The sequence below is a fragment of the Melospiza melodia genome, chromosome Z, assembly GCF_035770615.1.
Source record: "Melospiza melodia melodia isolate bMelMel2 chromosome Z, bMelMel2.pri, whole genome shotgun sequence".
NCBI lineage: Eukaryota > Metazoa > Chordata > Aves > Passeriformes > Passerellidae > Melospiza > Melospiza melodia.
In genome coordinates this window covers 20,716,683-20,730,410 of record NC_086226.1, presented here as the reverse complement: position 1 = coordinate 20,730,410, position 13,728 = coordinate 20,716,683, and the positions used below count along the sequence as shown (strand labels likewise).

The following is a 13,728-nucleotide window of genomic DNA, read 5'->3' as shown; positions in this document are numbered from 1 at the left end:
CTTGCATTAAATTAAATTGTACTTCCGTTCATGCCAGTTCCCCCCTGTTCCTGGTTCTGCTCCTACTGCCTCCTCCCTTCTTTTTAATGTCAATCTCGCTACCTCCTCCCCCTGTTCCCCAAATGTGGCTCAATCCTTCCCTTAACCCCTCCCCGGTGTCCTGTCCTTCACTTGGCAGCCCATACCCTCCCTCTAGAAACTTCTACCAAGGGCGTCAAGTGATAGGTTCAAGGTACTGGGGCCCCTTTCTCGGGTGGCCCTTATTAGTCCCCCTACCTGCTTGTTTCGCTTATGCCCACACCCTCCTATATCCCCATTGGCAGGCGGGCAAACCCCTCCCTGGTTTACTCTCCCCTTTATAATACCCTGCAAACCCCATTTTGGTTGTCTTCATTTGGTTAGATTCCCTGGGTTAGGGATCTCGTTTGAGTTCCAGAATAAACCTGGACTTTGCCCTCAACTGGAGTCCACTCTCCTTCTTCTACCTACGTCATGCCACTGTCTCATGTGAAAGGTGAAAGCCTTAGCTGTTCTCCTGAGCTCCTGAGGAATGGGAGAGTGTCCTCCACGGCTCACTGTGCCAGAGCAAGCCGGGGTGACTCCCAGCACACACTCAGAGAGTCACCGGGACAGTGTTCCTTTGAAGATCCAGCCCTTTGACGAATATGACCCATCCTCTCCACCCCCCTACCCCAATTGGCCCCAGACGCTCATTCCTCCCCTGAGGATTCCCTATTGGTTAGCTGTTTGTATCCACCCCCTGACTTGCATCTGTAGAAAACCCCTTGGGAATACAGCTAGGGGGTTTTTGTCCTGCTCGCCTCAGCTGGAATAAACCGTTCCTTGTGGAACCTCAAGACAGGGAGCCTCTTCCTTTCTTCTCTGCCTGGTCTCAGTTGTGGCTTGTGTCTAGCATCTTGGAGCAAGTGGCTCTAAAGGTTCTGCCTCTGGTAAATCCTCACACCGAGGCAGTTCCCCATTCCTGGTATGGCACTGGAGTTCTAAGAGCTAGCCCAGGTTCCAGCAGTCACTTCACAGTCCCACATTCAAATTATATGATACTGTTGCTTTACCAAGTAGTTTGGTATCCATACCACTGAATGTTCTCAGTTTAGAAACACAGAATGGCCAAATACAGTCCTGCCAAGTATTAATTTCCTGTGATGCTTTTCTTTAGGAAACAATATTATTGCATTTTCCTGCTTCATAGTAATTTACTAAGTTGATGAAATATCTCTGACTTACAGCAGTGCTTTTACTTCCTATCTCCACCTAAAGGGCCGTACCATTTAAAGTTCAATGCTGCACAGCAGCTGAGAGAGAGGAGTAAGGAATATGTGAAACCAAGATCAGAGAACAAGGGGATGAGGTGCTCCAGGCACTGGTCAAGAGATTTCCATACAACCCATGCTGGAGTAAGTTTATCTTAATAGAACTGTGGCCCATGTTGAAGCAGTTTGGGAAGGACTGTATCCACAGAAAGGACCCACTTGGGAGTACTGGAAGAGTGTGATAAGGAAAAAGGGGCAGTGAGGAGCTGCTACAGGTTGATCCCAGCAGCCATTTCCTGTGTCCTGGCACCACTCAGGGAGAGGAGTCAGGATTGAAGGACTGAAGTTGGGCCTGAGAAAAAGCAGGAGGATGAAGAGAAGGCAGTATAGATATTTTAAATTTGTTTTTCACCATCCAGTTCTATTTTAATTGGCAATAAATTAAATTATTTCTCCCATGTCCGGTCTGTTTCCCCTGTGAAGTTAGTTAGTAGGTTTTTTCTCTGTCTTTATCTTGACCCATGAATTTATTCTATATTTCTCTCCATCCTGCTGATATGGAGGAATGAGAAAACAGCTCTGTGTGTGTCTTGCAGGCAGCCAAAATCAACCCACCTCATGTAGTGGAATTTGTCACAAAGAGGAAACGGAAAAATCAGATAATTAGTTTCATAATAATAATCAGTTTCATTGACAGACAAGCTATAAGAACAAAAATAACCTGCTCACTTAAAATTGCAAACTGTAGCAGAAACAAAAAGGAAAATGTTAAAACTCACATTAGAATTTCTTGTCACTCATGCTACCTTCTAAGAAAGTCTGACATTTTCTAACTTTATGGTTACCAGCTGCCAAGAATTCACAGAACTTTATCTTTTTTGCTCCAGCCCTCGCATACAGCTTCATATTTTCTAGCACATGATGTAAACCCTCTTATATTTCCTTGCCTTGTATGATTGGACAATGGAGTCTTACATGCTAGTCTGACAGCAAAGGTATTTCTCTTACATTTCTTTAAGTTTTAGGGTTGACTTAGCTCTCTTCTGCCTCAAGTAACAAATCCCTGTCTCTAAGGTGATCCTTTCTACTAAACTGAGTTCTCAGCTCTACTTCTAAAGTTAATTATTTAATTTCTATAATAATCCTTTGGAAGAATTAAGGCTTGGTATCAATAATTTCAGAATTTTTATCCAATCTTGTTGGTAAAACCTGGAGACAGAGATCTATATTTTAATACATTAATGATCTGTCTTAGACAAGACCTCAGAAATCTGCCCTTCTTTTATTTACATTAGCAGTAAATGAATTTTGTGATTAGTTTAAAAATCAACCTGAGAAAATAGATAGAGACACTGTTACATCTTCAGTGTCTTGCTGTAAAGTACATGCAGTTAACACTTCGTAGCCATTTTTTCTTCCAATGCTATTGTATCCTTTTAATTCTTATTTACTGTGTCTTGCAGGAATATTTTGAGGATTAAATTCTGAATGACAGTACAAACACTTTGAAGGAATAAATATATTCTGCATTTTTGCAACTCTTCTCAGCTTCAAAATCACTGCTTTCCATCACTCTATCAAAGAATTGATTGGTTTTGTTGTACAGAGCAATATAGTTCAGGTCTTTTCCAAACACACCTTCATATTTTATATGTTACATGTTAGGTACAGAAGCACAATTCCTCTTTCAGACAGCATTCCTGCTTATCCTCCATTTAGTAACTGGAATAAACTGTTCACATATGATTCCTTCAAATTCTTAGTATATTTTTCTTAACAGCATTAGGCTTAAGTAACAAATCTTAGCTTTGAGCTGAATTCTGCACACTCAAATAGCTCTTCTCAGAAAAAGACTCAGACACTGAAAACTGTTGCTCTTTATAAACTTATTTGTACCTAGAAGTACTGAAGTGTTGGAATCCATAAGGTTAGAGGATTTTTAAGAAATGGTTAAAAAAAGTATGTAGGCCTTAGATTGGAGTTTTGTTAGCATTGCAGAAAAGTTTCCCATGCAAGCAGAAAAGTTTCCCAAGCAGTAGACGTGACAAATAACAATAGGCTTCTGTAGAATTGGCTTTAGGATGGCAACAAGCTTATTTAATGTATATGTCTAGAGGTTAGCATGAATAGAACTTTGTTCTTTGTCTCTTATGAACTAGTCTTTGTTTTAACTATCATTGCATGTGCTTTGTGGGATTGGATAGAATGCTTGTCAATATGTGTTTTCTGTGTCTGATTGGCTGAATTCTAGTCTGAGATGATTTTATGTATTTCTATACCAGCGCTGCGGGAGGAGACATTTTTTGGTGTGGATCAGTGAGCTGTCATGTCTCCATTTTGTATTTTGAGACTGATGTGCTGGAAATAAAAGCAAAAATCTCTTCACTGGTCTGGTTACAATGTTATCCATATTTGGATATTTTGCCACAGCCTAGTGGGTTCCTTTTTAAGACGTGGGTTCCTGACACAATTGGACTTATATCTTCCCGTCCCCTGCACTGAAGTACCAAAAGACTACTCATTACTTTAACTTCTAGTATGACCTACCCATTATACCGTCACAATTCAGACAGAAAAAAAGTCTTATACAACTTGCACTAAGTCTATTGTAATACATTTTTTCAGTTGGTCCAGTTAGAGAATTGCATTACTCCAGTACAAAGGGCATAGTTTTCAAGGTTTTGGCCAAATGTAACCAATATACTAGCATAAAATATGTTGGTTTGCTAGAACTGATGCCTAAGATTGGCCTTCCTGTAGCAGAGAGGAAGCTCCAAACATCTGCATTTGTAAACATTTGCAGTGTAAGCTCTGTCAGATTGGAATATGAGCAGCGGAAGCTTGTGAGTGAAACAGGCATGCAAATAAAATTTCCAGGTATAAATAGAGTGTTATATATAGTAGCATATAGTTATACCACTTTATGCTTCTTAACTTCAGTAAATTAGAAAAACTAAGGCTACAGTGACACATTACAAAGAATTGGCATTATATGCACTAGGCTACATAACAATGCTTATCAAATGAAAAACAGGTTCCTGCTAACACATGGTCACAGAGGAGAGCCTGCAGCACAAGAAATGTTTTGGCTTAATGATGGGAGCTTATTAAGCATGGGTGCAAATTCCAACAGACCTGCGCAGTATAATGCCTTTTGCTGTGATATTCTACCTGCCAAGTGTACCTGATCAACGCTTTACAAACCAGGCCAGCTGGCCAGCCACGTGAATTTGGGAAGACAAATCATGAATGAGATCTCTACAAGTTCACGATACACCACCAAGCAAACAAGGAAAGCGAGAAAGGTGCCAGATGAACAAGACTTGGATGATATGACTGTTGCAAACCCTGAAAAAGAGTCTGCCCTAGAAATAGTATAACAGATCTCTAAAGGAGAGTTATGGCATATTAAACCTACCAACATGTAGAACCTGACATATTTGATTGTTCAGGTTAATATCTAAGAAGAGAAAGAAAAGTACAGTTTACACTCAATTTATACTTTTGTTAGCTAAACATTGAGAAGGAAACAGTAATAGACATAATGCTTATTTGACATCTATGGTCTACACCCTGCAGCTGTTTTTGGAGAGAATTAACACTTCCAACAAATCTGTGGTGAATTAGACCAAACAAAACAGTACTTCAAAGAAAAGTGTGAACTTTTCTCAGATGTCCTGATGCATATTAACTTTAGAGGCTTATTATAACCATATAAATGCCCCTGTTTATATTAGTCGTTTCAGCTTTTCAGCAAGATATTCAGCCAATGCAGAGATACAGTGTTTCTGTAGAGGTCCAGTTGTGTACAGATACTCTGTTCAAACAAGGTAGCAATCTGTTAAAACTTTAGTTGATTGTAATGTGCAGTTTTAAGTGAAGCAGTAGTCATGCTTGTCCAGCGATCAGTTTGTTGTTCTATTTAATTAAATCCATATAGTTAAGAAATTTTATGCATACATTTGTACCAGCCAAAGGTGTTATTTTTAAATTGAAAATAATTTAAATTATGTACTGACATATTTTTTCATGAATCACACAAACAATGTAAGAATTTTATAATTAAGTAATGAAAAAAAATCTCTATGCTTAGTTGGTCAAACTTAAGCAATATATCTAACTACTCACTCTTTCTTTTTTCTTCCATAATTCCAGTTTCTGTGCACTGCAGTTGACAAATCTACTTGCACTTTAAGTATTGGCAGATAATTGATATTTAAATTTAACAAGACTTTGCATATTACATAAAATTCTTTTGGAATAACCACTTCTGATCAACTGTTTGTGAAGACCTAAGCAAGTCGCAGATCTAAACTAAACTGATTTCTAACAAGAGTAATCTGAAAGAGGCCCACAGACTAAACTGATAAAAAAATTCAGACTAGCTTTTTCCCCCTAGACCAGAATGCACTGAATCAATTTATTTTTCTTTCAACTAATTCTATAAAATAACTGGAGTTTTTGTCACTGTTGTTTTTCTCTAAATCTTATCTCTCTAGTCTTTAGCACTTTGCAGCTGGCTGGTTGGTTAGGCCCAAGTGCGTATCTTAAAAATGAGTGTGAGAGGCAAAGAAGGCAAGAAAGAAGGCAAGAAAGACTCAAGTCACAGGATAATGACTGTGTTACTTACATAAATTGCTTCTTAGTAGAAGAGAGAATGTAAAATTAAATGGAGTAACAGTAGGGATACAAAATGAATGAAAATGAAAAGAAGCAAACTAGACTATACCTGCTGCATTTAACAGATACTCAAGAGAAAGAAAATCTTTGCTATGAAATTATATCTCAAGTTGTGGTCTTTAAAATCTTCAGGACATGTTTTAGAGCTACCTGAAGGGTGGAAGCAGAAGAATCAAAGTACTAAGTGTGGTGAAGGAGTTGCTTAGAAAGAAGAGAACAAAAAGCAAAGAAACTAGAACATAATTTAGTGCATAGTTAAATCTTAAGGCTATTTCTTGCATCTATCTTGCCTCACTAAAAATGCTAGGTGCAGTATTGAAGGCTTCAGTACTTTAAAAAGAAAAACCTTCTTTACCCAGAATTTCTAAATGTTAAGAATAGAACAGTGGTAAGTCCTTTCTTAAACAAAAGTTGCTGTGATAAACATGAACCCCTACCAGTGTTAGAAAGATAAATAATCTGAAAACATAGACATTGAAAGTGATTCTGTTCATGCATAACAGTGCGGCTGTGTTGTACAGTGCATTGATTATCTCTTGTCTATAAGCAAATATCCAACTCTCAAACTGCTGGGGTGGGGTAAATCAGTGACTCCTTAGGCACAATATTCTCACCCACACCCTGGTGAGGTGTCAGAAACTTGCAATACAGCTTCACAAAAAAACAATTTAATTCTTTTTTTTATATTTAATTATAATTTATTCCACAGGTGGTAGCTTTCTGTAATGAGAAAAAGCTTTGTCCATCTGTCCCTAAAATGTTGTGCATTATGTGTATTTCTTTCTTGATGCAGACTGAAAGGTGTGCGTACCAGAAGTCAGTTTTACTTACAGTATAAAATGGTGCTAAGATAGCCATGCCATCTATATTTTGCTATGGCGTCTGGGAAAGAAGGAATTGGTTAAAGATGCAAAATGAAGAAAGAAAAGTGAAAGAAAAGTCCTTCTCACATGGAAGTGGAGAAAGATCTCCAGACAATGTTTTGGCAATTTTCAAGCACTCTAAGTAACAACTGCTGCTACTATTACACTGCACAGGGATCATTGCATGTGCAGCTGCGTGGTGACCTAGTTCAGACAGTTAACTGGATATTTTTTGGCTCTTGTAGCAGATGAGATTGGTATCACAGCAGTTCTGACTCCAGTTATTTAAATCATTGTTAAAATATACCTTCAAAAGGGATTTCCAAGGCTCAGAACTGAGAAACTCTATAAACATTGAGTTTCTAGGGTAAAGAAAACTGAAAAAGCCAAGAAGATTATTAAGTAAAATACAACAAACATGTAGGTGTGCTAGTTTTGGCTGGGATAAAATTAGTTTTATTTACAATAGCTGGAATGGGGCTATGTTTTGGATTTGTGCTAGAAATAGTGTTGATAAAAGAAGTGTTTTAATTACTGCTGAGCAGGGGTTATGCAGAGTCAGTGCTTTTCATGCTCCTCATCCCATCCCACCAGTGAGGAGGCTAGAGGTGCACAAGGAGTGGAAGCCAGGATAGTGGAGCCCAAATGACCACAGGGTCAGACCATATGGTGTCATGCTCAGTATATAAAACTGAGGGGAAAAGAAGGATGGTGGGATAGGTGACAGGGCGCTGCTCCCCTAGGGATGGCTGAACAACCACCTGCCCATGGGAAGGGGTTAGGTATTTTTTTAAAATTTACCTTAATTTAAAAGTTATTTTTATTTTGACACTCTTCAATTTAAACTTGAGTTCATTCCTCTTTGCAGCACTCTATCACAAAATATTCTCTGTTAAGATGACTTAGGCAAACTTCAGTGCTTCAGTAAGGAACATCGTATAATTATCCCCTTGTTGTAAACTTTCAGGCTGTTTTCTTGTCCAAGCAATTCCTAAATGCATCTTTTTTAACTCCAGAGGGAAAATTTTTTTCTCTGCCATCCATCACTAAGATTTTGTCATAATCTCCTATACGGCGCTTGAGAACTGAGACAATGCATGTGCCTCATCTGGCCTCTGCAGCTCCTCAGACAGGGAACTAAGTATGACAGCCAACACCACGTCATGCTTGGCGCACTGAAGGTTCCTTGGTAGGCTCCAAGAAACCTAACCAACTCAGCTGCAGGGTGGTGTGTGCAACAGCTGTCCCACACATCAGTGAGCACCAAGGCAGTCAGCATTGCTCACCCTGGAAGAATAACCATGAGTTAAGGCCTCCAGCTGAGTGACTGTGGCTCACATGTGGGTTCCAGCCAACACAACTCTTCAAGCCTGAATTAATTTGACAGCTGCTGTGACTATCTTCCTCTCATATACCCACAGGGTGAGTAGCTTCCTTCAAGATCTCCTTCACTGATGACGGAACTGTTTTCCTGCTGATCTGACCTCTTTCACCCTTGCAGGGTGTTCAAAGGTCTGGTGCTAGATGTCAGTCAGTAATGCCCCCACAATCCTCTTGCAGAGTGACAGAGCCTTACAGCGCAGGTGTGCTTTCATGGGGAAGAAGGCCGGTAAGCTGCTTCCACTTTCCAGCGCCGTGCTATGTTGTTTACAGCACTCTCTCACACAGCTGCTACTTTCCTTTGCCACTCACTCTGGGAACATTTGGACACACAAAATACTTTTTTGCTTGTTTGTTGTTTTTTTTCGGGGTTGAGTTGTTCGGTTTTTTCCAATAACGAACATGCGTCTCGTTACACCATACTGATCACTGGCAAGGAGCGGATAGTTGGATTCGAGGAGTAAGGCCAGCTCCTTGCCTGGGTACAGTCCAAACCTCTTTAAGCATGCTTCATCACCGCTTGTGACCACGTGAAGTGAGAAACGCAGTTACATTTGTCGTCGGGCCGTGATTTTACACCGAAAACCGCAAACAAAACCCCTGCGCCGCGCAGCGCAGTATCAGGCGACCCGCTCCGGGCTGCGGCCGCGGCGCTCAGCTCATGGCGCTCCTCGGGCAGCGTCCGGTGCCCGCACACCGGGATGGGAGTATTCCCAGCGCTAGGCAGAAGCGAGGTAAGGGCAGATGGCGGGCGGGAGCTGCAGCGAGCCCACCGGCTCCCAGAGCGACCGCACACCTTCCCTGGTGCAGTGCGAGGCCGGGCTGCGGGGCTGCTGCTCATCGTCCCCGCCCGAAGCTCCTCCTCCCGCTGCCGGTCGGTCCCAGGGCGCAGGGCTGACATCACGCCCGGGGTTTCCATCCGACCGCGGGAGGGGGAGGCTGAACGGAGCGACGGCGTGATGGCGGCGGTCGCCAGGACTTAGGAGTCGGCGGCGGAGCAGAGCTGCGCCCACCCCGGTTCTCCCTGCGCCCCTCCCAGCGTGGTCCTGACCCCATTGTTTGAGCGATAGAGCGAGCGAGCCCGCGGCGCGGGCAGCGCGGAGCCAGCAATAGCAGCGGCGGCCGCCCAGGCCCGGCCGCGGCCGCGGGAGCCGCCCGCGACCCGGGACTGCGGTACGAGTGGCATTACGCCCCGCGGGGCGCATCGAGGCCTCGGGCCTTGGGGGTCTCGGGGTGGGTTGGGCCGGTGGGGCCCTACGCACTGCAGGTAGGCAAAGGCCTCCATGGCTCCCTTCGCCGGCCGGGAGATGAAAGCCAGAGGGGGGCGGGCGGTGTGGAGGAAATGTGGGCCCGCTGCCGGTCTCGAGGGGCGTCGATGCCCGGCGCCAGGCTGGCTCGTCGGGTCCTCTGCCTGTTCTCTGTGGAGAAGAGGGAGGGATTCTCCGGGACCGAGGTGGGCAGTGTGGCCGAGGTGCTCCCGCGCGCTCCTGCGGGGGGAGCCACTGCGGAGCCACCCGGGCGGCCCGAGAGCGGCTCCGCTCCGGGCTGTGGGGGGCGCCGGGGGAAGCGATCGTGGAGGGCGGCGGCGATGGCCTTGGAAGCGCTGCCAGAGAGCGGCGCCCGTGCAGGCCGCGCCGATTGCGGTGCGAGCGGGCGGCGCTGCCCGCGCTCCCTGTGGGCGGGCAGCGAGAGAGCGGCGCGGGCGGTGGAGGATGAGGGCCGAGATCGGATCGGCCCGGAGCAGAGAGCAGGCGGCGGGGAGAAAGTTTTGCCGCCCTCCGCGATGTTTCCTGGGTGCCCAAGGCGCGGCGGTTCGTGCCGTCGCGGGATCTCCCGGCGCCCCCCGACTTCGCCGCGGGGTCCCCAGTTGTTCTTCGCGGCCCCGCTGTGGCTGCGGGTTTCCTTCCGATCTCGCTGCCGTTCCTCATCGCCATTGTTCGCGGTCCGGAGCGGCCCGGTGGTGTCAGCGGAGGGCAGTGTCCGCCCCAGGGCGAGAGTTCCCTCACCACCGCCTCGATGGGCTCGGGTTTGGGCTGTAGCTTGTTCTTGGGGAGCACCCCGGGGCAGGCAAGACCCTAATCGCCTTCACACCACTAAGTCCATGAGGGCGCGAGTTGATCTGATTATCACTGAGCTTGTACTTGCGGCCTATTTACCGTGAGCCTAAACTTTCTCTGGCTGCATCGAATACTGACTGCGTAGTAATCAGGCCTAGGAGACTAATGTATACGGAATAATGGTCATTCCATCTCTGGGATCTTGCTAATTTGATTTTGTGGAAGCTCATGTACAGTCTTTTATCTTCCTGCTCCTGCCCACAGCTGTAAGTGGGTCGCATTACGTGTGTTCCTGGAAATACTTGCACTATGTTTTGTGTATGAAATACATTTTACTAAGAAGATCTTAGCAGAACATTAATATTTACCTACCTCATTCAGTAGGCATTTTTTCTTTAATATTTAGGTCTGTTTTGTCCTGCATTCAATACTATGCCCAAAGTTAAGACACGACGTATAGTGCAGATAGGCAGTAAATTGTTCTCAGGCCACAGTACTAATGAAAATGTAATTTCTGTAATTTTTCTTATTCTGGAGCTAGTAGTTCAGCAGAAATTTCCATCTTTATAGCACCATCCATGAAAAGTTGCATAAAGAAGCATAATGGCAAAAAGAAGTGCACTAGACAAACAAAAAGCAAAACAAATTTTCCCCTGCATTTTGTGTATTTTATTTACATGTTCCAGTTTTTAAAAAATAATTAGTGTGAAGACCTGTTGTTATCTGGCATTATTTTTTCTTGTTTTCACAGATAGCAGGAATTTTTTTTTCCTCAGAAAAGGAAATAGTGATAAAATGATCAACCATGAACAGGTAACACACGCACAAAAAAAAAGCTTTTTTTGAGTTACAGACATGATGTCGAACATGCCCCTTTCACTGTTAGTGGGAAAAAAAAGTTTATTTTTGGTATATCTTTAATTGCAAACATACTTTAAAATTGTGTTAATGTTTTCCTTTCCTGTTTTAGGTGTTTTGGGAGAAATCTTGAATACCTGCTGACAACACTAAAGCAAACCCGTACAGTGTCTGGAAAACATACAGAGTATCGAGAAGTAGATTCCTGATATTCACCTTGTACCTTGAGTGGACTTGTATTTATTTTTTTGAACTTTTTAATATTTACAATGAATGGGCACAGTGATGAAGAAAGTGTAGGAAACAGTAGTGGAGAGTCAAGGTAAGCGTTTGTTTATTTCAGTTATCCTTGGCTATGTATTTTCTTACATTTTATTTACTAAAACTAATTTATATTTGAACTGAATGCTGAAATGTGGTTAGAAGGCAGATCATCGTTAGGAAGACTGGCTTTGCTTTCCTACAGGTGCTTAATCTGCTTATTACATTCACATCATTTCAGCTAAGAATGGGAGTGATCATGTATACGTCTTACATAATAAAGCTGAAGTAGCATTAAAGCCATGTCAGCATCCAGCAGCTTAGTATCTCTCTTGAGGAAAAAAAGTGCCTGAAAAAACAAATTCAAAACCATTGGATTAAAGTGTTAAAGCTATCCTCTATAAAGTGCAAGGCACACATGCATAATATATGTTGTATAAAACCCTAATTAGGGTGTCATTAAAGAAGCAGTGGTTCACGTCAGTTTTTGATATGAAATACTTTATGATTCTGTCATTCTTCAGAGCTGTCAGACTTGTGTAGCTGAAAGTGTTAGCTTTGTTTTTGGAAGTGAAAGAACTGTTGTCCAGCTGTGTTCTTAACTAAAACGATTCTTAAAATCAGTTCTCTAATGTCAGATTACAGTCTTCTATGAAGTGCAGAATGTTAAGACGTTTGGAGAAAGATTAGAATGTCCTTGTGTTTATGCAGGGTGACAGCCAGTTTGTAGGGTGTGGAATTAAGTTCACTTACTAGAACAGTTCTAAGTTCAAAAAGCCCCTCCTGTGCTACAAAGTTCAGATTTCTAAAACTGGAAGTGTGATAAACCTAGATGTTTAAAAATCAATTTACCAATAAAAGGTGAGCATTAGACTTCTTCTCTAAGAGGTGGTTTGTGACTGTGCTGTTTTTCTGCCCCTCTTCCTGTCAGATTACAGCCTGTTCAACTGGTTAGCTAATTCTTTCAGTCAGAGTGCCATAAAGAAAACTACGTTCTGCAGACTATAAAACTTCCAGCTGGGTAGAGAGAGATCTGAATTATTGCCTTAAGAGAAGAAATACAAGAACAACATATAACTGCCAGCTAATCAGACAGTCTGTGCTGGCCATCAAACTTCTACAGTGTATGATGGACTGGGAAGACAGGGAAGAGAGAATTGTTTAAGAGACTATGGGTACAAATCAGAAGGAAATTTATGAACAGTTAAACTAAAGAGACTTTTATTATTGTGTATTTTTACGTCAAGATTCTGGTTATATGCAGAAGTTTTCAAATTTGTGAATAATTTGTAAGCTCTTAACACATAGTAATTTTTGAAGATTTCTGCTTCTTATAAAGCTGATAATGTTACAGTTAAAAAACAAGTATGAAGTCTCTTATGGGAAATAATATTGCTTGTTGCTTAAAAAAAAGGCAAAACAAAACCTTCCAAGGAACATGAACCTACCCGGGACAAGTTAGCATGTGGATTTTCTTACTGCTTGAAAGAAACCACCTTGCTAAAGGTCTATGGAGAAGCTATTTTGTATTTAACTGTGATTGCTCATAACTATCTGTATATCAAAGTTACTTAAAAGCCATAGCAGTTCATAAGACTAAAGAAATTAAATGTCATAAAGTTCCCATGAATTTAATGAAAAATATGTATCAGGAGGATGCACAGTGCTCAAACTTCATTTTTGCCTGGATAGTGAGACTTTATTCTTCCTCTTAAATGTCCTGCTGAGCACATCTTAAAACTTTAAAATTTTAAAATCCAAACAACTCTATTTCCTAGACTTGTGTCACTTGATAACCTTGTAGTCTAATTCACAGGCAGGCCTTGGAAAGTTTATTTTCATGTTCATTATCAGAAAGCTGTTTGTATAAGTGAAGCAAGAAAACTTGGCATTTAAAATGATGGAACTCTCTTCTGTCTAACCTAGTTCCGTTATTAAAATAATGCAAAATATTTTTATATGACTTAGCCTTGGTTTATAGCTGAGCATTTTTTACTTTAATGTGTAGATTTCGAGTACTCGAGATGATTTTCACCCTGAGGTACCTTAGCAAGCTGCAGCTGTAGACAGATACTTTACTGTAACTTGGGATTTGTTGCTGTAATTATCCTTCTGATCTGGATGTGTGATTTTAGAGAATGGAGGTAAAAATTGGCAACAGAATATGTTTCCTAAGCTTATAGTGATCCCATTCTGTTCAGAATGCTAGGGGTGGAAATGAAATAAGTGAAGAAAGCAATTGAGAACTGCTGCTGGGAGTGAATTGCAAAGAAGAGCAAATTCAAGAATTAGCAGGAAAAAAGAAGAGGTGAAGATGAGTACAGTGATCATCTAAGCCACAGCATTGGTGTTAAGTAG

At 42.2% G+C, this 13,728-nt stretch overlaps 1 protein-coding gene across 4 annotated transcripts in view; it reads left to right on the top strand.

The window, feature by feature from the left end:
* The first annotated feature begins 9,114 nt into the window (after positions 1-9,114).
* CHD1 (chromodomain helicase DNA binding protein 1) overlaps positions 9,115-13,728 on the top strand; it is a 54,831-nt gene continuing 50,217 nt past the window's right edge. For 2 of the 4 annotated variants that reach the window (XM_063180858.1, XM_063180855.1), the window contains exons 1-2: positions 9,115-9,367; positions 11,222-11,431. In XM_063180858.1, the coding sequence (XP_063036928.1) occupies positions 11,379-11,431 (53 nt within the window). In that variant the 5' untranslated portion in view covers positions 9,115-9,367; positions 11,222-11,378. Of the gene's footprint in view, positions 9,462-10,602; positions 11,065-11,221; positions 11,432-13,728 lie in introns of those variants that run through there. The other 2 variants (XM_063180856.1, XM_063180857.1) reach the window with 2 other exon arrangements.